This window comes from Corvus moneduloides, chromosome 4 (assembly GCF_009650955.1).
Source record: "Corvus moneduloides isolate bCorMon1 chromosome 4, bCorMon1.pri, whole genome shotgun sequence".
NCBI lineage: Eukaryota > Metazoa > Chordata > Aves > Passeriformes > Corvidae > Corvus > Corvus moneduloides.
Window position 1 is genome coordinate 38,571,736 of NC_045479.1, and position 25,814 is coordinate 38,597,549.

At 36.0% G+C, this 25,814-nt stretch overlaps 1 protein-coding gene across 1 annotated transcript in view; it reads right to left on the bottom strand.

The window, feature by feature from the left end:
- Window positions 1–6,650: 6,650 nt before the first annotated feature.
- The window catches only part of TBC1D15 (TBC1 domain family member 15), a 35,782-nt gene continuing 16,618 nt past the window's right edge, over window positions 6,651–25,814 (bottom strand). The window contains exons 6-17 of the mRNA XM_032106318.1: window positions 23,921–24,020; window positions 22,650–22,847; window positions 21,047–21,175; window positions 19,367–19,470; window positions 19,007–19,101; window positions 17,485–17,601; window positions 14,879–14,979; window positions 14,085–14,184; window positions 13,633–13,730; window positions 9,413–9,529; window positions 8,686–8,772; window positions 6,651–8,014 (exon numbers count right to left, since the gene is read on the bottom strand). Of these exons, the coding sequence (XP_031962209.1) occupies window positions 7,808–8,014; window positions 8,686–8,772; window positions 9,413–9,529; window positions 13,633–13,730; window positions 14,085–14,184; window positions 14,879–14,979; window positions 17,485–17,601; window positions 19,007–19,101; window positions 19,367–19,470; window positions 21,047–21,175; window positions 22,650–22,847; window positions 23,921–24,020 (1,453 nt within the window). The 3' untranslated portion in view covers window positions 6,651–7,807. The remainder of the gene's footprint in view (window positions 8,015–8,685; window positions 8,773–9,412; window positions 9,530–13,632; window positions 13,731–14,084; window positions 14,185–14,878; window positions 14,980–17,484; window positions 17,602–19,006; window positions 19,102–19,366; window positions 19,471–21,046; window positions 21,176–22,649; window positions 22,848–23,920; window positions 24,021–25,814) is intronic.

Below are 25,814 nucleotides of genomic sequence, written 5' to 3' on the forward strand. Positions count from 1 at the left end.
GATACACACACCAGCTCCTAAGTCCAATTCTCTGAGCAATTTAGGTCTGCTGAACAACCTATGATAATGTACACTTAGTACATTAATCATGAAGATATGGGAAGCATGGATTTTCAAGCAGCCAGCAAAACCATCCCAAGCTCTTGTAACACTAAGGGGATTTTAACCAACTAACAACCATTGGGCGAAGATATCTACCAAATGATAGGCTGCCTAGGAAGGTCTGGGAATAAAGATGATATGATGAACATAAAGTGAATTCACAATCTTCAGCAAAAGAAAGGTTCTGAGAAGGAAGCAGAAATTGATAATTTCAGGGAAAAAAAGCATTTCAATAAATTCAATTATTACAAGTGCCAAGAAGAGGGAACCTAGATCAGAAAGAGTTCTTTCCTTGCTCCAGGGAAAACATAGTCTCATCAGAAAACTATTTCATTACAGAGGAAATGTGGTCTTCTGCTACACTTTTCGTAGTAGTAGCATAAGTCATTAGTTCATTACCTTCAATTCAAAAGAGGACCTTACAGGAGATGAAAACTAGGACCAAGCTACTAAATACAGGAAGAATAACACATAGATGAAGGCTATGGTACAAAATTCAAAGTCATTAATACAGGACATCAAGAGCAACTTCAAAAAAAATACAGCAGCATCTAGAAGAAGAGAAGTATCAGACCACTGAACACAAGGAAAGGACAAAACAAAAAAAACCCTTAAAAGGGTTAGCTAGGTATTTAATGCACTTTTTTTACATCAGTCTTTGTTAAAGAATCAACTGTGACCAGATGTCTATCATAACTAACAGCAAGAGCAGAGACATAAGCTCCTTGATTTTAATAAGATGAAACAATGTTGGAGAATATTTGTGAGAAGTCTGATCATAGCAAATGAGAGCACAGAAACCACTTACAGAGGAGGCTCATTAAACCTCTGCCATCAATAACTTTTAAGAACTATGGGGAAGGACAAGTGACAAAAGACTTTTGTCTTTTGGCCAAAATTATGTCAATCTCTGAGAAGATAATGGAGAGGAAGAAGGGCTGAAGAATTACAGACCAGTCTAATTTCATTTGTTTGAGAAAACAGAAGTACCGAAATTATTTGTAAAGATCCAGAAGATAACAGATGATTAAACAGTCAAGACAAATTTGCTGAAAACAAATTGAGTCAAGCAAATTTCATTTCCTCTTATGACAGTCCTGTGGACTAAGGCAAAACAATACACGTCATTCATCTTGATGCTAGTGTAGCATTTGGCATAGTCTCTCATAACATTCTCACAAGAGAGATAAGGAAAACAGGTACAGATGAAAGTAATAGATCGTACAAAGGGGTGGGTTCACTGTTAAATGGAAAGGTACAGAGAATGGGAGAGTCTCAAGTGCCTACCCTCACACCCACACTGTTTAGTAAAAGCCCTACATGAGTCCCTAGAGCCCAGCTGGAAATTCCCAGACTGTACCTATCCCAGAGACGCTGTAATGGTTACAAAATTTAAACAGATGCTGGGGCAGAGAGGGCTGCTTACAGATAACCAGCTGCACAATCACCAGGGAAGGCAGGCCTCATGTAGGGAAGTCAGAAGTTACAGAAAAGCTCCAGCTGCATGCAATCACTCCATCTGCCCTGGAAATCCACAAACACCTGAAAATTGCTTGCATAATAGAGTGCAGGATCTCCAAAGGTATCCTGCAAATGGATAAGACAGGCATCTAGCACAAGACATGCCTTCCAACAGGAGATAATGTAACTATTCAATTATTGACAAGCTTTTTTAAAAGTGCCTTCCAATATTGCAAATCTGGATTTTTCACAAACTTGTTGTATGTGTGTATACAGGTATTCACCACATGATGAAAAAATGTGTGGTGTGATTGATCTGACTAAGATAATTTAGGTCTGAAATTTATCAGCTCCTTGATGTTCTTCACCATATGCTGCACAAGTTAATCATGACAGCATAAAAGGTGTAGTGGCCCAGAGCAGAGTACAAAGAACTGGGATTGCTGCTTTTGGTCACAGTGGTTGTACTGTTTGTTGCTTGAGGAATTATCAAGTCCCTGAACCCCAAAGTTTGTACTTTAAAGACTTTCTTGTTCTCCGGCATCACTTATTTTAACAGTAAAACCAGAGGAGTGTGTGGAGATTTCCAAGACCAATGCCCAAAAGTGGCATGCACTGATGGAACCTAAAGGTCATCTGGACCATCTCGTACACCAAGAGTGCATTGGAAACATTTCTGGTGTTGCATCTCATAAAGTTATGGCAAGCAAAACAGAACATCTGGATACCAGTTGCTTGAATGAAGTAGAACTATCTTTTGCACAGGTTTAGATGGGTGCTTTAAAAGTGTTCTCTTCAATACAGCAGGGATTTTTCCCTAACATGATCTCAGACACCATCAAGAATCATCACACCAAAGGGGACAGGCTGGGATGGAGTTCACTTTCCTCATAGCAGCCTGTATGGTGATATGTTTGGGTTTGTGCCTGGGTCAGTGTTGGTAACACACCAGGGGTTCAGCTGCTGCTGAACGATGCACAGCACTGAGGTTCTCTGGCTGCTTCCTGGGGTGGGCACAAGCCTGAGAGCAGTCACAGCCAGGACAGCTGACCCAAACTGACCAAAGGCACACCACATGCCATTGTGCTTTCCTTGTGGGAGCAGCATTTGCTTTTCCTTTTTAACTGTCATTGCCTCTGTCCACAAGCCTTCCTGCCTTCCTTCTCTTTTCTCCCCATCCCATGGAAGAGAGGAATAGGCAGGGGCTGTGTGGGTGCTTGGCTGCTGGCCAGGGTCAACTACAACACTCCAAGAGGAAACAAGTGACTGCCTTTTGCTGAACTGCTGTAGTCTGGGCAGCGGCTTCAGCTCTGCATGCCGGGGATCTGCCGTGGTTTGTTAATGACAAGACAGACCTATAGAAACAGTCTAAGAGCTAATGTTAAGGTAGGGTACACGTGAGCCTGTATAATCCAAACATACACTATAATTGAATTTTTTCAAAACAAAAGAAGAACCCATCTAGAAGACTTCATTTATTTGAATTACATAGACAGTTTGAAATAATGTATTTGCTTCAACTGTGAAATTCATTTTGGATGAGGCAAAAAGTGACATCCTACAATATGTTTTGTTTGCAATTCACCAGAAAAATTGAATTTGTGCCAAAGATATTGTGATTTAACATGAAAAAATAGCACACATTCTCTAAAAATGTTTGAATAAAATCCTCACTTGAAGAAAAATTAAATTCAAGCTTAGTTTATACAAGGCCTGCACTGCAATAATATCACTCAATTGAATAGCACGTTTTGAAGTCCCACTAAACATGAAGCACAACTTATCTTTTAACACCATAAAAAAACCCAAAACCATTTAAAAGCATCTTCAAATCAAATATAGTATCACATGTACATGAAATCTGTCTGTGCTCAGTTATGTATCTGTGTCTCACCACCTTATCAATGCTCATATACAAAGCTCATAGTCACGTCAACTACCGAGCTAGACATAATTGCACGGACAGAACCAAGAGTTAGGATTTCCTGCTTTAAACCCAGCCACCACAGAGCAGCTCATGGAATTTTTCTTGTAAGAACAAGCACTGACTTCTCTCACCATGGTTCTTTCACGCAGAGATGGCACCAGCCACTGACAAAATATTCAGAAAACACACGCAACAGATTTGCAAAATATATTTTAAGACATTTAGCCAACCACAGGCAAAACTTCTACCAGTCACTCTTCTGCAGCCCACAGACCAAACTTCAGTTTTAAGTTGCATCAATGCAATGACTAAAATTGAGGAATAGTTAACACATTTCCTGAACAAATTGTTAATCCTGTACTCACCCACTTAATTGCTTTTTTCCAATCCTATTTTTAACATGAATCAATTCACAGATGCACTTTTAAAATGTCACTAACCTCTTCAGCGTTGTTATCTCTGTTGTCCAACAGGGAATGCTTTGAGGAAAACATAGCTTCTTACCTACAGAAATTCAACCCCATCCTTGGTAAGGCTTCATTTGCACCACAGTAGTATGCACAAATCATACTAGTGGTCCCAAAACTAGTTCATAATCCAAATTCTGAATGCTCAATTATTTAAAATAAAACCTTTTTTTTCAAGTTAGGCAACTGTCTTGTAACAGAAAATGATTTAGACAAGTGAGGAACAAGTACCTCACATATTTTGAACTGTAATATTATCTCAAAAAGTGGAAGCTAGAACAACACTTCTTACAGGTTTCTGAAAAGTTTCATCAATGGAGTTTTAATTTGGTGCTCAATAATATATTTGAAAGTAATGAGGAAACCAGTTCCTCACTGTTTAGCTGACTGAGGCCAAGGAATTTTGTCTAGTAATGTCTGAGGAAAAACAAAAAAGAATAACTAATGAGGCACTATCGGCATTTTAAAACTGTCAACTAGAAAAATTTAAAGGTTTTGAGAAAAATCTTGTTAGAAACAAAACTGGGCTCTGTTGAACATTAACACCTTAACTTGAATTAAACTACAGATCAAAATGAAACCATTGCTAATATGATCAATATCACACTATTTCTACATCTGATTCTCAAAGCAATCAGGACCTGTTGTAACACATATATAGCCTTAAATTCCTAAGGAAGATTACCTGCAACAACCAATACAAAACCTCCAAACCCGATACGGGTTTGAAGGCCACTGGCTAAGACATTCCCTGGGTGGAAACACAGTCACTGCAGCTGAACAGGACGGGCAGGCACTACTCAATGTAACTGAAGCCTGAAGTGATGACTGTGGGTAACTTACGATCATCTTTTTATAGTTTTTAATCTCCCAGTATCAGAACCATTTCATAAACGTTCACATTAGTCCAAACTTCCAAGAAACTTCCACCTCTGCTTTGCAAGCTATTTCCATTTCTCTGTTTTGTAAGCTATCATCTTGCCCACAAACAGAAGAAAATAACATCAAGAATGTAATTTCAAAATAAATAAAATTGTCCAAACAGGCAAAATGAAAAAAAAAGGTCTTTAAAAGAACTACATAAAGGTAGTTTTTACCTTGGAACAGGTAACACTGGAAAACTGCTATGACTGAAAAATACGAAGTTTTAAACCTCACCCACATAAGATAATTATCTTCAAGTGTCAAGCATTAAAAAACAAAACAGGTGTGCAGGAATTAAACATGTATTGCCTCTTTTACGGCCTGACAACTGTAACCAAATTGTGTTCTGGTTTAGTTCATATTTATTAATTCTAAGTAATCAAAGTCATTCACATACAAAAGAAATGTAAACATCCTGAACCTTCAACCCACAGCATTGCATGGCATTTCAGCCATTATGATCCTTATTAAGGCCTCTCACTGTGTTTGTAGTCTCCACTGAGACTAAATCCATCCCTAACAATCAGGAATAGTTTGGTGAAGGATGAGGCTCTTCCTGCAACTCTTTGCAAGGCTGCCTGTTAGCAGGAAGGAAAACACAGGTAATGAGTGCTGCAAGGGGCCTTTGATCTTATTGTTGGGAAGCTGAGCAAGCCTACATACCCGGAGCCCTCCACAGCAGCTGCTCACTGTTAGTTCATGGGCAACCTTCTCATCCTTGACATCCAGGTGCTTAATACAAAGGGAAAAGATGAGCAATTACACCCAAAAAGGAAAGGCAAACTTCTCTTTAAGGGCTGGTAGATTTTCTTAGCAGCCATAGCTGTAATTCTAAGAAATTACAGAATTCCACTTAAATATGCTTTTCCTAAACTTTTGAATATTCTTGTTCAGTCAGTTACTGTGCTCTTCAAGATCTTAGTATCTTGCATACAGTTTTTTGTGGCAGCACATCCTGAATAACTAAAACCCATGCACACTTAACTGACAGCTTGCTCACTGCATTTCTGTTGTAGATATTTCCCTCCTCCTTCCATAGTTTTGTTTAACATAATTTTTGACGAAAAACATTTTGCAAGTACACTTCAAAGTGATCTAGGTGCTCCAAAAAATACTGAAACTAACTTGCTTAGTATCTTTGAACCAAAGTGTCTAATATCAAAGTTCTAATGCCTTTCTGTATTCTACATCACATTAAATTAACTGCCAAGAAGTACAATGCTCACCAGGGAACAAAGGTATGATGCTTCACAGTAATTTCCTGGGCAGGAAATGAAAAGCTACAGATAACACTGAGCTGTGAATCCTTGACTTTCACTGCATAGGACTCAAGTTCTTATTAACTGATGAGAGATAGCACATTGACAATATTAAAACCAAAATCTGTACTGATTCAACTGTCCAGTGTTTGCTCACAACTGGTGAGAGAAGTTGAATTGACTCCCAAATTATTGTAACAGCTTGATTTATCTACTAAAGCCTTTTGTATTACTTGTATTTGCTTAAGATGGCACGAATAACATTTGTAAAAGTAAACTGCTCCACAAGAAAAGAAAGCTCTGCCATATCCCACACTTCAACTACCTAGAGAGGAAAGGCGTGTTCCACTCTCTAGTAACAAGCAGCTACTCCCGCAGCTTTTCACTACCCACAAAATACGACATATCCATGGACTATCCACTAGCTCTTCCCTCTATCTCATGTTCTTACATTAACAACCAGACAACTAGGTTTTTTTCTCTAAATATGATTTAATTAAAAACACTAAATCAGCTTTGACTTTTATTTTATATATGTACAATAGTTACCAAATAATGAATACACTTAATCAGTTATGTTAAATTTCACATAGAGTCAAAGGACATCAGTATGGCATGGAATAAACTCACTGCCTTTTGCAGATACAAAAAAAAATGCAATAATGTTAATGTGACTACTGTTTTGGTGTGTGGTTTGTTGGTTGGCTTTTTTATAACCTGCTTATTAATTATCCAAATAATGTTGCCATAAAAAGAGTGTAAGTAGTTAATTGATCAGTTAATATATTAGCAAATATGAACATTAGTAAAGTTTGCAAGGTAAAATTACATCAAGTGTAGGACTGAACGTATTCACATGAAAGTTACCTTCAGTTAGAAAAGTTTTGAAAAAGAGCCCAGGTTGGGACTGTGCATTAATTTGGTCAAACTGATTCATATGAATGAACAGTCAAGTTTATTCAGATATTGAAAATATGACTATTCTTTTTAGTATTCACAAACATTTGTGTATATAGTGTGTGCATGTGTGTAAATATATATATGTATATATAAAGTGAAGATATGTTAATGTAAAAATATACTGTTCATCCACTCCCAATTACACAAAATTCAGTATTTGGACATTAAACTGTGCAAGTATGAATGTCCATTTCAAATCTACATTCAACCAGCAACAAATACTTAGAAGTATTTTTGTAAACATTTGAGATAGGGAAAATCCATTTACAAAAGAATCCTCCTTTAGCACATCAGCATCACTTCAGCTTGAAAATTTTGTACAGCAGCTTCAGCTGGCATATTGTGAATCTGCTCAAATCAAAGAGCTCACACTGTCTTAGATCAATATGTGTGAGAGCTCAGCAAATGCAGAAATTTCAAATTCATTCTTAATCACCATCCACTTCCAGTTTACCAGCAAAAAGAAAATGCACTTGGCTACAAAAATATTAAGGAATGTTATTGAAAACAAAAGGCTATTTTGGTAGAAGAAACTACAAAAATAGTTAAGTTGAGTCATGTTGTAAAGCTTTAATGCAAAAGCATTACAGTACAGATTTTCTTTACAACCTTAAAGCTTAATCAACACCAAATTTAAATATCCATCTTTCAAGTGCTTGAACAAAACGTGCTCAGTAAAAGTCTTTCTCCAACGTGACCAAGTGTAATTACGCAGGTGTCAGGCTCTGTGTCTCAGCCACCTGCTGAGCGCCGTCCCTCGTCCCATTGGCGGCAATTACAGGTGTTGAGATACTCTGATATAGTGACGTCGGACAGCTCAACTCAGCTCCACTTTCATCCTCTCCAGTATCTGAATCCGGTGTTACCGAACTGTTCTCCATTCCCAGAATCTCACTAACTGTTTGAGGCAATTCCTAGAAAGGAGACGGCAGAGAAAATATTAAAAATCACTGTAATTAAATGCAAAAACTTAACAACAAAGTCCCCTCTCTCCATCCTGCATTCCCAGTACTCATTCATCTGAGCAATCATTCATCTGAATTTAGCTGTACTGAAAGCATCTCTCTCAGCCATACTTACATTACAGTTACCATTTTCTGTAGCTGCTTTTCAAAAAGACAGCAAAGGGAACACACTCAGGAATCAATTCCTGATTAACAATATAATCTTCATTACAAAAATAAAAGTTTAATCAACTATTACACTTCATGCTATTGAAATTACTTTTATTGAGCGACCCACTAGTTTTTCCCTAATAAGTCTGGCATGACTTCAATGCAATGCACCTTTCAACTAGTTTTTCTCAAGCACACTGAACATCAAATTTCTTGGAGTGAGGTTACCTAGTGAGACTTGAGATATTACAACTAAAAAGCACCATGCAGCTTTCCCCCAGTGAAGAGTATTACTCTATAAAATCAATCACACTTGCTCACAGACTTTTCAAACATAGGCACTGCATAGCTACACAACATGCTTTGCTGTACCCAGGCATTTAGTAACTTCACAAGTCATACATGAACGCTTACAGCTAACTACATACTTTTACTGTCTATAAACATTCACAGTAGATAGGTATCTTTACCTTGCAATTCATCATCTGCATAGAAATTGCTTCTGCTTTGCAGAGTATAACTTCCACATCAATTTTCATAGACAGTTCATTGATATGCTAAAAATAGATTCACAAAGCATAGTGAGATAAGTGATAACTATGTTTTACCCAAAATATACTAATACTGTACTGCACTGTTAAGTATCACCTTATTAGCCTGCCCCTTAAGCTATGAAATGCTAGACATAGTCTATTAGCTTTGAGAAATGGCTACTCAAAGATACAGTATGAAACAGGTGGCTTTCACCAGCATCCAAGGTCTGCAAGAGGAATCCATGGTACCTCTAAATGTGACAAACTATCTGGCCCTCCTACATACTTCCCCCAGCAGCTCACATTTTCAGAGATGATAAATTAAATCATAGAAGGAAAAGCAAAGTTAGTATTAAATATAATAAGCAGTAGTCTGAGGGGAGAACCATTTTCGATCTATTAATGGTCTTACCACTAAACACAGACATCCAATAAAGCGTTTTGAAAGCCTGCAGGATAGACATTCAGTTGACATTTAACCCTTCAGAAGATAGTATGCACCTTTTCCTCCCCCATCATAAACCACAACCATATTGCATTAACTCCAAAAAGTTAACTAATATTTTAATTTAATACGCAAAAGACAGCCCCATATTAGCCTCTAGGAAGACAATTAACTCTACTGCAGCCAAAACCAGCACAATCACGCATAAGAATTTGGTACCTTTAGTATTTCGTTAAAGCCATAGTGCTTGTCCATTATTTGCTGTTTTTCAGATTCTAGGATAGCACAACAAAGGAGAAGATGAAAATTCTGACAAGGCAATTCTGTCCACATGACCTGTTAAAATACAAAAAACCCCACACTTGAAATACTTACACTTTTCCTCTGAAAAGAAAGTAGTTCTTAGAAAATAAGTCCTCCAGCCAAATCACTTAACTAACAATAAGCTATTCTTGAAAGCAACTGAATATTTGTACAATTATTTGGAATTTTACTTTTGCCCCTTTAGTGAAAACTGCAAGTCTGAGTCACCAAATGCTTATCTGGTTCTTAAGACATTTTCCACTATAATGCTAGTAAGCTGCTTGAGCTTGTGGTCTTGTGAATGTGTGCTCTGCCTCAGCTCATGTGAAACACAAGTAACTGAAGCTAACAAATTATTTGTGTCGCTTAGAGTATCTGCATTTAGTGTGAATTGGCAGAAGCATTTCATGCTCAGCAATACCTTCAAAAGGTTCTAATGGTTAAAAATAAGGTGCTAAAGTTGTTCCCAATACTGCCACCATGAGAACCCAAAGACATGTACATGCAGGTACTGGGGTGGGTGGGCATTCCTTTTTGATTGAAGACACATTGGCTTTTGGTCCCATGGAGGACACAATTAATCATTCTTGAGTTCACTGGGACTGAAATGTGCAACCTCAGTACTAATACCCTATTTTAGTACATTCGGGAAACCCTTTAAAAAAAAAAAGTATTTGAAAAGAACATGTGTGGTGGGCAGAAAGCTGGAGAACAATTTTGCCAACAAAACCAGAAAGAAGCACTGCTTGCACAAATTGCCCTGACAGATAAAGGGATTTAAGACAATGGATTTACTCTCAAAAAAGGCAGGTAAGAAACCAGACTCCTGAAAGTTCATTACTTCATTAGCAAAAAACTTTTTTCATCATTATTGACGGAATAGAACCTTAAAGCTGAGCAAGAGCTTATACTTGAACTTTCATCACTAGCACATGTAACCTGTAAACAGAATTGCATAAATCCCAAAGATATCCAAACCAAGTTCACCCAAAATAAGGTGCAATTAATCTTGAATGTTTCAATTAAGATTCAGTTCAGAAATTAAATTTCACATCTTTTTCAGACAACCAATATTCCGTTAGAGCATTCTTTCACTCCAGGAAAATGACTGGAATGCAAACAGGCTGGAAAAAAACAGCTGCATGAAAATGCCTATAATCTACCAAACACAGTCTGTCTACACACTACTATGTTTTTCTACCCCTACTTCATAAGAAGGACATATTGACAGTTGTGCATTGATTTGGTTCAACATCAAGTTGCTGCAAAAAAAATCCATACATTTTGCTACCATTTTTTTTTTTTTCGCAGTCTGGAGTGGAGCGTGCACTTAACGTTATATATGTAAATGCGTTAACAGCAGCATCCCAATATGCTGGAAGGATGGAAGAAAAGCAATGTTTAAATTATAAGTATAAAAGTAAAAATATAAAAAATATAAAAATAAGGAGCAGTAACTTTTTTTCTTATTTCTCTCTGATAAAGCTACACAAGTAAGGACGCATTTGTTCTAGCGCTACCTCAGCAGCCATGAATATTCATTACCAATGTATGTAAAGTAACTTATCCCCAAGTCATTCTGGCTTTATGCTATGTGAGTGGTACTAGCGCTAGTGTGAGTTAGTTGTTATTTTGTTACAGAATTTTTATTCTGGGTTTCTTCTAAACAACCCACTGTGCAAACAAAAGATTAAGAACTGGCTGGAATTACCAAGTGATATTGCCTGTCTCTCCAGTGTCAAGGAGGGATTGAACTACTCTCAACTTTGGAACAGCTATCAGTAGGCTATCTGGGCTGAGTTTGAGAGGCACTGCTAAAATGTGCTGTAAGTAAACCCATCTGCTGACAGAGCAGTTTAACCCACACACAAAAGGCATTCCATGTAACATTGCAAATAACTGCACTCACATAACATTTCTCAGCTTATCCACACAAGGTGGAATGTCACCTCTCTATCATGTACAACTCTGTCACAGAGCAATGAAACAACACCATTTTCTACCACGATCTGATTATGGCTCTTGCTCAGGAACTGCAAAGGCTTGGAGTTAGCAGTTCTCATCATCTGGAGTAGAGGCTACTTCCCACCACCAAAGTGAATGGAGATGGGAGAAACCAGACTAGTGAAGAATCTTTCTCATTCCTTTTTTTGTGATAGAACACTGGAAATCATGAAGCCAGTGGGAACAGGGTAAAAGTATCTGATACTAACTTAGTGTTTCATACAAGTCAGAGGACAGAAATGGAGATTCACAAGAACACCCTGAAATTAACAGATGAGACAAAAAAAGCCCCATAAATCCTGGAACCTGGGACTGGAATCTCAGATGGTACCTCTCCTTCATCCCATTCTACGCTCTGCAAGTGCCTATGTCATAGGGTAATACTGCCTTCAAATGGATTCCCTCAATTCATGTGCTATTACAAAACAGCACGTGAGGTTTGCTCAGCCAAATACCCAAAAAAGCAGTTAATTCCTCTAGAAATGGAAATGGCCTCCTGTGCCTATAGCTTGCCTTTGTAAATCCCACTTACTTCACTGATACCAGTGGAGCTACATGGCTATGCACAGGAAAAAAAAAAAACCACTGTAAGCTGGACTGATCAAGGACACTGGCCTTTGCATAAACACATCAACATAATGCCTTAATTACTTTGTTTTAAAAAGGAAAACAAGATATTCCCTTTCTCATTCCATATCTCCTAGCAAAGAAATTGAATACTTGTAGTAAACATACGTTATGATGTGCTATAAGGAACCTACAAGACTATCATATATCAACAGGTTTCCACTGTCTTCCTAAGAGAGGAAAAAAAATATTTGAGAGAGAAATATAGTGTGTTTTTTTTCTGTATGCACACATATATACACATTAAAGCAGAGGTGATAAAAACATGCTAGCCTGGGACTATAAACTATTAAAAAAATATTGTTGTCGTCAACTTAAAAAGAAAAATTAGTCTTTAAAAAAATACCAAGAAGACAACATAATACTGGGGGAAAGAGTGCATGTCCCCTCCCAAATCATTGTCATTTTTACCCTGGAATAGGAGAATTCTTCTGGTTTTGTACATATTGGTTTCCTTATTTATGAATGTTATCCATAAAATTTTTTGTCCTCTGGCTGAAATACTACCACAATACTCTATGATAGTAAATTCCACTAACTGATGATAAAAAAGCTAAAATATATTTACTTTACAGTTTTAAATACTGGTCCTCCTCTTTATGTGACTCCTTTTTCATTAGTGGAAAAAGTGAATAAAAGTATCAACATTATTTTTCATCACACCAGAAACAACATTATTTCTCATTGTAGTACAAACTTTTTGCACCCCAGCCCTGTTCTTTTCATTACCCTTTTGTTCCCCAACACATGTGATGTTATGTCCTAGAAAATACTCCCTCTGTTCATCTGAACATTTATTCTTTTCTTCTGAGTTTCAGTGAATACTGTGCCTTGTTAATTGCATCTTAAGACAATAAACCGATACTGTTGACACACTTCTCAATTTTCTCGGAACAAAAATTTAAAGACAAAAATATTAGTTAATCTTAATTATTCCATCTGATCCTAAGATCACCTAAATCAAAAAAATATCTCATTAACGTGGAATTATCAGAACTTGAACATTTTGATGTTTTACATAATGTTATTTGGCATCACAAGGCCTTATCACCAAGATTAACAATCTTCTGATATCATCCTCCTCATGGTTTTAACACAAACTACCCCGACAGTGCTTCATTCCACTTAATCTATAAAGAATCACTAATACGAAGAAATTAATCAAACAAATGCTCTTTCTTCTATCATGAGCTGTTTTCCATTAGCAGTTCACTGGTACTCTCCACTTACTATTTGCACTTAGGAGTCTCAACTGAAGGCTCCTGTCCAAATCTTTTTGCGAAAGCCAATTTATCCAAACAAGCTCTAGTAAGTATTTTTTCATTAACTTCCCAAGTTGTTCTTTAGGCTAAAAAGACATAAGAAATGCTCACTTGTCCTCAGATCATTGAACTAAATTTTTTTTTTTAATTTATCAGAGCATTAAACACTTTGCAAAATGATCCATGTTTTTTGTTCTAAAGTCCAAAAACTGCTGGAGTTTGTGTGATGAAATATTTCCTTACCTCCCAGAGTCGAAGAATATCTTGAAAACTAAATTCCCTTTTAAATCTGATAAGAAGCCACCGGAAGCAAAAATAAAGGTAGCCTGAGTCTTGAGATTCTAGGAATAAGAGCGTGACATTTCAGAAGCATCAAATTTGGTTCAGACAACAGGTGAAAAAAAAAAAAAAAAAGCAAAAACCCCCACGCTTTACAGGTACATGCTCATACCACCAGTTTTTAAGACGGCAGCCCCTTTTCAGAATCAAAGATATTTGCCAGAGTATAGCATATTTTTTAAATTGGTAACAGGATGACCCTGTTTTTTCAATAAGCATGGAGCAATTATTGAAGTCTTTCAGGCATTATTAATTTACAAGTCCTGTACTCATATAATATTGGAATTATATTTAGACTGGTAAGGAACAGAATGCAGGAAGTTGTTTCAGTTACTGTGCTTGAATAATACACCTACCTAAGTAACTGCAAAATCCACTGTCTAGTAAACGAAGCAAATGACTCAGCTGAATTAGTTGTGTCTTCATACCCTGCATCTGTTCTTCAAAATTCTGATGCTGTATGGAATAAAACATTAGCACTGTCATTTTTATTAACTCGATTTTGAGATTTGCAGCTATTTTTAAAGAAGTTTTGTTATTGCAACAGTGGTTCTCACCCTTTAGATATTTACTATATGGATATTTAACTGTACTTCTATCTAATGAAATGTCTGCCTTTTAGTGAGAAGTTTAACTAAAGCAATGAACTGTATTTCTTTGCTAACATTTTTGTATGTAATAAATGATAGTTTAAATCGGCCTAAGCTCTGTACTTCCAAGCAGCATGACTGCACCCAAACAAAAACCCAGTTTTTCTTTTACTTTCATATCAGTCACACACTCTTTTGCCACACACACAAGTCATAAAAGCTTCAGTTTGCAGGAAGACTAAATTGCATTTAACAAAAGCCAAAAGGCAGGTATAACATAAAACCATTATCATGAACAAAATCCTGCTTGAGGACTCCTGATAAATACAAATTTGTCTGCGATGGTTACTTTGGAATACTTAAGGAGCCAAATATGTCTGCATTGTACAGCAATACTATTGCAAACCCACCATAACCTCAATCAACAAAAGTGTAGTGACTCCAAATATAAAATGACTGCTTTAAAAGAATTCAAAAAACCCAGTGAAATTTATAAAGTAAAATTAACCCCAAATACTATCTGTAGCTTATCTATGTGGTCTAAAAAAGTCTCATTTTACCATTTGATCCATGTATGATACAAAGCACCAAAAGGCATCTACTTCATTCTCCATAACATACAAGACAGGTGACAGCAAGTCGCTCATCCCCTGCACATAACCTTGATGGAGAAAAGGAAGAAAGGGTGGGGAAAAGCAAATAGGAATTTAAACTCAGCAGTTAAACCATAATTTTTCAAGTGTGATGAAAGACTGAATAAAACAAATGTTAGCACATACAGATACTGTAATTCTCCAATTTAACTACCAGTTAAAGACAAATTTTTATTAATAGGCACCAACATCCAGCAGGTCTGATAAGATTCTGCCAATCTAAAGAGAAACATAAAGCAAACACACTGTTCAGTAGTTGTTAAATATGTACAAATTGAGTTTGTACACAATAGATTTTTAGTAAAAATGTTTCCTATTTACAACTCAGGAGCATATATTGATATTTTTAAGATTAAGTCTATACCTTGCACCATCACAAATACAAACTTGTATATAGCCTCCTTTCTATTGTACTTGGTTACTTTCTTCTAGACATTTAACAATTTTGAATATTTTCCCACTCCCCCACCCACCCCCAAATGAAGATTTTCTTCTCAAATTAATTTAAAGAGATGTGAGTTGCAATCCAGAAAAACACATTGCGACAGTTCTATGAAGAAAAGTACTCACACACTCTCAAGAAAAGATTTCATTTAACTGGAGAAGGAAATGCCCACTAAAGCGTATCATTTTTACCAACAGCTGTAAAATTTTAGTTGTATAAAAAAGTTTTTCAAATTTTTATAGTTTTTTTAATGCCTCTTCCAGCTTTCTTGTTTGCAATTAAGTCCATTTAAGTAGAGGATAATGATTTTTACAGGTAATTTTTTCCCCTTCTTCCCAGCTCTTCCTATTACCACTGATGCTAGTGTCAGCTTATCTACTGCCCTATTGTTGCTGACCTCCTAAATAAGAGAACACATTTATGTGTATATCTATCATCAGTGATTGGTTCAACATAACATTTCTCAGTTGGCTGACTTTATTTCTTAATGATGTAATTGTAACTGTGTAACTGAAAAGAGGTTTAGAGTAAATAACTGAAATATGGAGCAGCTGCGAGAAGAAAAGTAGAATAAGTAACAGCAAACAGTAAATAATTTAAAATGTTAAAAGAAAAAGAAGTTTTATTCCCCACATATTTAATACTACAGCTAACTAAAACTAAATGCAGAGAAAATTCTGTTCAAGACAATTTAAAAGTCTATTTATTAATAAAACCAATCTCATTAATGCAGACTTATGGAATTAATTCAGAAAAATATTCTGCTAACAGCTGTTCTGTCCCTCCCCTATCTGGCAGTTTGTGGCATTATCAGACCCCTCTAAAGCTGTTGTGAAAAGATTACGAGCAGCACTGTACCAAGGCAGAGAAGCCTTGGACAGTTACTATGTCAAATTTACTGTATTTCCACTATTCCTGCCTGTTTACAAAACAAAAGATTTATCCACTGCGTACATTTAAGCCATCTAAACAATGTTTTTAACAGAGTGGGTGGTGAATCTGCTTTAATTTTGCCTATAATGTCACTGTGCATTAATGAATGTTGAAATGTGAAAAGAGGAAAGAGGTGAAACAGAGCTACATATTTAAAACATCAGTTTCAGTTTTCTCTTTTTTCAAGCCAAAGATCAAGACTCTCTTTCAGAGAGAACAAAAAGCCAACAAGAACTAGAGCTCTGCAGCAGTGTTACTAGCGTTAAAGATTTATTCTTACTTTTTGTTTTCAAAATCTGGCGTGAAGTGGCCTTTTCAGAATCCCAGAACTTTTCTGATACAGAATAACCCAAAGAAACTCCAAAGCATACAACAGCCAAATGTCATGCCAGGGTGGAGAGGGAACCAACTACTAGTATCTTTTCCCTCCCTCCCAAGGACAATTAACAAGAAACCAAGACTTAGCCATCACCTAACACTGCGATTAAGCAAGATGTTATATGCTGTTTCCTCTGCAAACAGATGCATGTACTAAAATGTAATTTTTGACAGATTGCTAAGTGCACTTCCCAAGAAACCAGCTTTTAAAATATTCACAAGAACACCATGTTTACAAACAGTTGGTTCAGGCATGCTGAGCTTTAATTACAGCAGGTGGCAGCTGGCTTATAATTGTTATTGATATATCAGTCTTAAAAATATATATAACACTCAAGCTCCAAAGACCCAAATCCATTTAAAACTCTGAAAAGCAAGCCTACTTCAATTCTACGAAAAAATTTAACACAAAAAAAATCTAAACCAAAAAACTTAATGAAAACCACACAAAAACCCCAAAAACAACAAAAGAACCTCACAACAGGTCTGTGGTGAAGACAAGCTACCACTTAATTCCCAATCCCACCACAATTGATGAGTTCAGATGGCTGAGATAAGCATCAAATTGAAGAGAGGAAGAAAAACAGAACAAAGTTATCTATATTATTAAATACTATAAAATATGAAATCTTGTTTAAAACATTTACAAAAAGCATTGTAATCAATACAAGTTCAATTCTATTAGTAGGATTAACACAAAGCAAGCTGCATATCAGAAGCCTAAAAAGGTTTTCACATTCAGAGGGACACAACTTACCTAAGTCAAAGTCATACATGCAATAGGTCATCAAAATATCGTGAAGTAAAATCAGTCCTGGATTATCTTCACCTTCATAGAACTTATTTGTTCGATCTGTCCTGTTTACATCTTTTTCTAAGGAAACAGTCCGGATTTAAAAACACTTTCAAAACCAGTCCTACAAAGCCAGTATCAAATTAATTCAGAATGTCTAAGCTGATGATTTCTTCCTCAAACACTGTTGCAAAGGTTTGAAGTGTTTGAGACAACTGCATAACTGAATGCCATTTCAAAATAAAGAATATTTTAAAATAAAGAAAATCCTTCCTATCTGCAATGAAAGAATTTGCTTACAAACGTATTTTAAAGTTTTCTGCCTTTTCTTTGATAATACATTTTATGGAAAAATTCCTGATTATAATTCAGCAAAAATGTTTTACACTTAAGAGGATTAAAAACAATTTTATGCAAGTTAGCTCTACAATGCCATTTATGAATACTGATGTGACGCAGCACAAGCCATAGTTGGAAATGTTCCACATGATCAGCTCAAAGACACTGTGACAGTTCATAAAAGCATGTTTATAAATACTGTTTAACAAGTTCCTGTAACTCATAGCAGATGAAAGTGCCTCTTTCATCAGGCAGTTTTGATGCCTGAAACATACCAAGCACACAGCATACTCTTTAATAAGGTGAAATTCAAGACCAATATATTTTGAAATTTTGCAAAATTTTGATAGCAGTTTGATAAAAGGAGTATTTTGTAGTTTTGGATCTATTTTACTACATAACCCTAATATTGTCACATACATTTCAAATGCTTAAAAATTAAAATAATTGTTTCCACAGAAACATTTGGCCTTTTTTTAACTCTGAATATTATTTTTCTGTTAACATTCTCTAAAAATGTAGTTTATTAATCTACCAAGACTAGACTTTGACCCTTTCAGCTTGCCTGTTGAATAACTGCCTGAAATAAGTTTAGTCTTTCTCTCAGAATAACACAGAAATCTTGGCCTATCTCCTGAAAAAACATTTAGTAATCCTAAACATTGGTGCCCAAATCTCACTACCGAAGAGAACTGAGGACACAAACTAATACCCAGCATAATTTGATGAAATTTTTAAAGTAGGTGTTAAAACTCCAGAAGTCAGACTGCACATACACAAATCCCTATAAAAAATATAAAATATGAATTAGATACATTTTCACGTTCTTGTTGTATGTCATTTTTTTTAACATTTCCAGTAAAAACACATCATGACATAACACAAAATGAAGAGTCTTGTGTTGCTAAGTAAAGGAAGTTTAAAAAGCCAGACAGTTTGTAACGCTAATATATAAAGCTCTGAATTACTCTGGTTGAGAAAGTTTTAATATTAAGTATATAACCAAGTTTAGACACCTCTGAAAAGAGCAGTATGTTCATTTTCAGAGCCTCTTCATGCAGGCTCTTCAAAAGGGTACTTTTTTCAATTTCATACTAACTTGTTAAAGTGTGTGTGCAGTTAGGTAGGCTTCTAAACATGAATTTACCTATAAGACTCCGGTAATCTCTTAATCTTGAATTTCGTTTTTCCTGTTCCTCACTGACAGATTTCCACTGCAGTTTCATCCTGAAATATTCATCCCTGAAGAAGGAAAGACAATTTGAATCAAACAGCCACATTTCTTTTTTTTATATAAGTATTCATTCATTCCATTTATTCTTTGAGATAAATGGAATAACAACACCCTGTTTACGTAATGTCTTGACTATAGCAATTTTTAAAAATGTCACATGTTCTTGCATTCAACAATTTTAGCAGCTGTCTTTCAAAAGGCTTTCTACATCACTATGTCAAAAAAGATGCAGCTTTTAAATTTATTTTCTAAGAACAAAGTCACTGTACTCACGTTTTCCTTTTTTGCAGATTTGCTCTCTCTTCTTTACTACTATTCCAAGGAAAATACCCCAAAAGAAATTTCCATGCCTCTTTTCTCAAAGTATGGCAGAGACCCTATGGAAAAATGGAAATGAAGCATCAACAGTAAGTATTTCCATGCTGGGAGGAAACATTCCTAGAGTGATACAACACTTCTCAAAGTAGCATCTTCAAGTTGATTTCTTTTTACATTGTAGCCAAGTCTCATGTCCTGACTATAGTATCACACTGTGAGGAAACAGGAGGAAAACAGTACGGTTAAGCAGAAAACTGTAGAAGCACTGGATTCACACTTAGGTAGAAAAAAGAAACTTTAGAAAATAATTTTCTTCCTATATTTTTGCTTCACTGTTAAAAGGCATCACAGACTTTAAGAAGCAAAAACAGAGTACCTTTAAAGTGTGTGTATATAAATATAATGCTGCTTCTGGTTACAATTGTCAAACTTCTGGTCTTCCTACAAAGTGATCTTGATGACTAGTCTTCCATTTTTTTGGTTTTTTAAACAAATATTTTCATCTCACAAGACATGGCCAACCTTCAATGAATCTTTCAGTCAAAAATACTAGCATCTACTCAAGAAGTCTGCTTGTCAGAAATCTTTCCAAGTAATGCTCAACATTTTTAGATGACAAAAATGTATGGAGCTGATCATATCCTGCTCTCATCAAGAGAGTTTCCTGCAACTCCTGCAGTACAGTCATAAGAATAAGGAACTTTTGCTATAAGAGTCCCCACTTTGGGGATCTTTAGTCATAAATAAAATAGAGCACTCACTCTCCTGGCAATGGGCAGAGATGACAGGAAAAGTGGGCTACAGGAAGAAAGGCTTTGCAGTAATTCTCATGATTGTGGAAGGGTCCTTAATTGGGCACATCCGGAACACAAACACTAAGGAACAGTCACCAGAAAGGGCCTCGTTTTCGCCCTACCCCCTTTACAGTATATTACTTAGTATTACTTAGTAGGTATAGGTCTTTTAAAAACCAGTAATATCAGGGTTATCATTCTCTACTTCTGGTTGCAAACATGCATCAGCAGGTACACAATAAATGCATTAAGGCAGCTAGATTCCCACCAAAATACAGAAATACTGAAGTAACATTAGGTAGAAAAGCTACAGGACATAACTAGTTTTCAAAATTTCCATCACTGAGACTAAATTCACATTCATATTGCATAACCCCTCAGTTCAATTAAAATATCAGCAAAAGTGTTTAGCACTGCTCTGATGAGGGTCAAATCCCAGCAAACAGTTGGGCAAAACCAGAACGTTTTGCTGGAGAAGGATAAGAAAAAACCTTTTAAGGGAAAAGAATAAACCAAATATCCTAACACTGAAACACTGGTCTTTTCCTGAAAGCCACTTTCATTTGTTTTATCACTTAAGCTTCCTTATTTTCAACTCATTTCCTTTAGCTAGCCACAAGATCTCTCTCCTTGTAGCACTTTATATAGCTGCAAGACTGCTGAGGTATTTGATTGGCATGAAACCATGCTTTATGAAGTCTCTCAATAGTGTCTGGGTCATGCTCAAAGTTCTACATGAAACATTACAAGTGTAATGAAAACAGCATAACTGCGGTTTGGGAAGGAAAATAAATGCCAGAATCAAGTCAGAGGTCTTGCTGAAATTAGAAAAAAAAGTTACCCCTTTGAATATCAATCGCTTTATGTAGTCAACATCTAAAATTCTTCCTTCAGAGTCCATATTCTTAGCCCATTCTTCAGCTGACACAGGCTCTCTTCTGCTAACTTCAGGCTGTTTCCCTAAGTCGATCTGAAACACACACAAAGGCATTATATGAATCCCCGTGAAGTGCTTCAGTAGTTGCAAACAACAGCAGAAATGGTACTAAGCTTGCCAGTTTCTTATACTCAGTGCAACTACACTTCTACATGCACATACCTCAGTCAGCAACTCTAAGGATCTAAGTTTGCATCCACATGAGCAAGTAGTGTGGGCCAACACAAGCAGAACTTTAGAGTAAGACACTTGGTGCTGAGGACCTGGCTATACATCTCAATATTTCAGATTTTGGAGGATCTAAGTGTATTTTAAATAACCTTCTCCACAAATGCCTCTGAGCTAGCTTCCCATAAACTAATGCAAACACAGACAATAAGGAGCTCCACTTCACAAACACATTCCTGATACACGAGTGCATCTTAAGAGAGAACTGAAAACCAGCTTGAGTTCAGAGATGGGATTCCCTACACAGACTGAACAATGTGACTGGAAAGATCAGTTTTGGTACACAGCCTCTTAAAAAACCCCATTACTTTCAGAATTTATAACACCCATCCAAAGTTTCAGTTTGTGCTTAGTCTCTCAGTTCCCAAATTGCATGTCTAAGTATGGGAGAGTTCAGCAGACAGGAAATCCTCACTTCCTAAAAATATTTTTATGATAGCAACCCCAAACCAATTTGTGTTTCAACCCTTTAGAAGTCCAAGGCATTTGTCAGATTAAGACATATAGGTCAATGTTATTTTCCATATATAGCATTTGTTATACTTTTTCTCATTGATAAATTAACTAAGTGCTAGGCAGCAACTTCTTAGAATTACATAGCTCATGCAGCTACTGCTGCATAGATATTAACACTAGCTTGAACTTAAAAAATCCCCCATACAAAACAGTTTAATATTTTAAAAATATGTAAGCTGCTTTAAAAATAACCTCAAGCATTTAAAAATAAACCTTTTCCACCTATCTGTAAAAGACTCCAATAGGTGTCCGTCCACAGTGATTCATGATCCAGTTATAAGCTCATTCTAGATTTGGTTCAAATCGTACATAAATCGTACATAATTTATACACCCCAGACATTAATCATCCAATTAAGTATTTTGTTACTTAATTGTAAAAGTAACTGAAAAAGAAACTGAAATGTTAGGAATGATTAGCCAAGAAAGCTGGTTATTAACCTGCCTTCTCCATTTTTACTTAACATAGCTCTAATTGACCTCACTGAACATAAAATCAGTCACTTTTAAAGGCAGTGCCTCTAACATAATTATAGTCACCATTTCATTAATTACAAACTTCCTTTCAAAGGAAAACTTGCATTTGCATGCATAAAAATGACACATTCAAAAGTAACTGATGATGGTCTTAACTCCTGAGAATAAATGGTAAAATGCCACAATTGCATAAACAATATAATTCATCATGCTTCAAGTCCTACCATTCTTTTAAAGGAGTGCATAAAAACAATCAATGCATCTGTATCATTAATTTATAGACTCACTCGTGTAATGACTTCAAATCCTGGTTCTTCCTGCTGATTTATCTTCAGCCCTGGAATGGTATCATTGAGAAAGTCTGCCATTTCTGATGGTGGTCGCCTTTGATTTGATGGATCACTTGAACGTAAACTACCAACAATATAGTTTGTGACTTTGGAAAATTTTCCCATTGTTACTATGTATGGATCCTTCTTCCATTTCTGTTATAACAAGGAAAACAAGCAAAACACAAACATTTATGTTTATAATATATTTGTAATATATATATATTTGTAACTCTTTTACTCAAAGCAAAGCATCAAGAAAAGTACTGTAGATCTCAAAATTATTTAAGTTTCATGTATTGGTAGTAATACAGAACAAGCATCACATGATTAAAAAACATATATTAAGTATGAAGATAATACTGCTAATTGATCTGAAAGATTGGATACCAGTGGTCTCAGTAAGTACTGACCTAAGTATAGAAGTGGACCAGATCCACTGTTTACTAACCAGTGATTCATAGCACAGAACAGCTACCTTATGCCCAGCTTCCCTACCCTCATAGAAAGAGAAAAAACAGTCTGAACCATCATGTACTCTGCTAGGAATTTCACACAAATCTTGATTTGACAACTAAATACAGAAACTAATGTAATTAATTCATGAAGATTTTCTTTCATTAAACAGATCAGTGGGTCAACACTCTGGCCTCATTTAAGTCACTCAAGTTTTGCTGCTTTCACAAGTCCATAAGCTCCACCAAATGATAAGCAGTTGTAGTATTAAAAAAACCCATCATTTTAGCCAATATTGTCCTCTCTGCTGCTGTACTTCCATCATCCCTTCAAAAGTTTCAGAAAATATCAATGAAAATAATATTTAGTCAAGGAAAACTTAGAAATTATAAATAATATGTTTTAGTAACTCCTAAAATTTTTCCTTTCCCCCTTTTCTAAAACTTTCTGTACCCAAATGTATAGAATCACAGAGAACATGAACTTGAATAGGTTTGAAATAATACCACAGAAAAGTTAAGAAATTATTACATCATAGAAAACAACTTACAATTAAATGTACTTTCTATAGTAAGCATTTGGATTAGGATACAGTCAATGCTTCAACAATGGCATTATTTTTGTCAATAATTAACAACAATATCATAAATAGAATTTTTGCTTCTACAATGGCATTAAATCACACTCAGCGAATATTCCTGTGACATGGTAGGGTGGATTTTTTTTTTTTTAATACATGTCTTCAGAATAAAAAATTCAAAGGTAATACATACTTGTAATAAGCCATATGATGGTTCATCAAAGAGATTTTCAAAAGACTGAGACAGTGACTTCTGAGTCTTCACAAGAAGAACCCGTTCATCATGTGGAGATCTGCAATAAAATTAAAAAAGGGTGTCTGGGTGCGATCAGGCTTTTCTGTAAAGTTTTCAGAACATTTACTGGTTTCTTGAAGTTGCATTTCAGACTTCGTGAAAAAAAAAAAAAAATTTATGCAAGATCATTCTTGGTCCTCGGCACAGGTTAACAAACTAATGCTACACAAAACAGGACCTTCATTTTTCAAAAGATTAATAATTTCCGTATTAATTTTGAATTGCAATATTTCATTCCTTGAAAAATAAAGCTTTAGAAAATGTTTTGAGAAATTATTCTGGAAGATAACTCCATTTACATGTAGGTGACAAAATTAACTTCAAGTACAGTTTTCTGGTTTTGACAATGGACAAAAAAAAATGTGACACAGGAAATATAGTGAGACACAGTCAGCCTCAACACAATATAATGCTGAAACTCCTTTAACGTAACAGAGGAAGTGAAAAGAGCCTATGGCACCCATACAGTTAAGGAATTCTTTCTACCAGTTAGTAAATCTTACATTATGGCACCCTGTAAAACATTATATTAAGGAATACAAACTGCTTTTCAATGTATGAAAGCACATCAACAAATTCCTAACCAGTAATACTACAGCAGATCCTGTCAGAATAATTCTAAGGTTCATACTGATAGGAGCTTAAAAGACACCAGAGCCACTGTACTGTAAAACAGAACCATCTCAGTACAGCCCTGCAAATGTATTTCTGTGTAGACTCCAAAAGCTTAACAAACACAAACCTGATTTGGCCTGACTCACTGTATTTGTACACTCCTGCTCAATACAACATTTGCTCTTCAACAGGGTTCCATAGGCAGATGAAAATAGTGACAACAAAGGCAGCAAACCCACGCTGCTCCTAGTAATGAATCTGTTCTTCTGCTCTCATACCTACTTCCCCCTGCAACATCCATTTTGTCCCCTTCTTCAGCACAGGCACCCCATTACTTCCTTAAGCAGCTGCTGAATCACCAATTTACTGTTCAGCAGGTGACAGAACAAAGAACAGCTCAGAAAGTGGGCTGACATTCAAGCCTTGGAGTTTGTAGCCAAGCAGGAGAAGGCCAAGCACTTTGCCATCTGACCCTAATCCACTGCGCACAGATTTACATTCACAAAATACCTCTCTAATGCTCTCGCACAAAGTTTAAATCCACTATTTCAAGTCTTTGAAAGAAAAATTACTTTTCTTTTTATTAGCACCTGCATCATGTACCACATTATTGAAGTCAAAGATAAGAACTTTAATAAGCCTTATCTCTTTACCATTCCAACAGGACAGGACACTGTTAACGCTGACGGATATGAAATGCAACAAGAGATCTTATTTTGAGACAGTCAGACATCACAGTCATAGTTCTGAGGCAGCAACAGTTAATGAAGCTCAACTAGCTTTTTCTAAAAGCAGCAACAGGGGCAAAGGCTGAGTCATGTACTATGTTTTCCGTAACTAAAAGAACTAAAACTTTGTACCATATCTCCCTTTTAATTACACACACTTTCTGGACAGTCAGGCGGGCATCAACACCTGCTTATTTAATGTTTATTTATTCATTGAATTTGTGAGCTATACACTTTCTTAAACTTCCTCATAGTCCTGCGACTTAGAAAGCGTCATCTGTGCACACGGTATTTTTTCAATATTAGACTGGTGCAACTAAACTAGAAGGCACATAATCGTTAGGGCAACAAATTACCACTATTTTGTACGAGTTTAGCTGCTTCATGCTGATTTCAGCAATGACGTGGTATTTTATAGAGAATGGTGTTAGAGAAGGGGAAAATCTTTT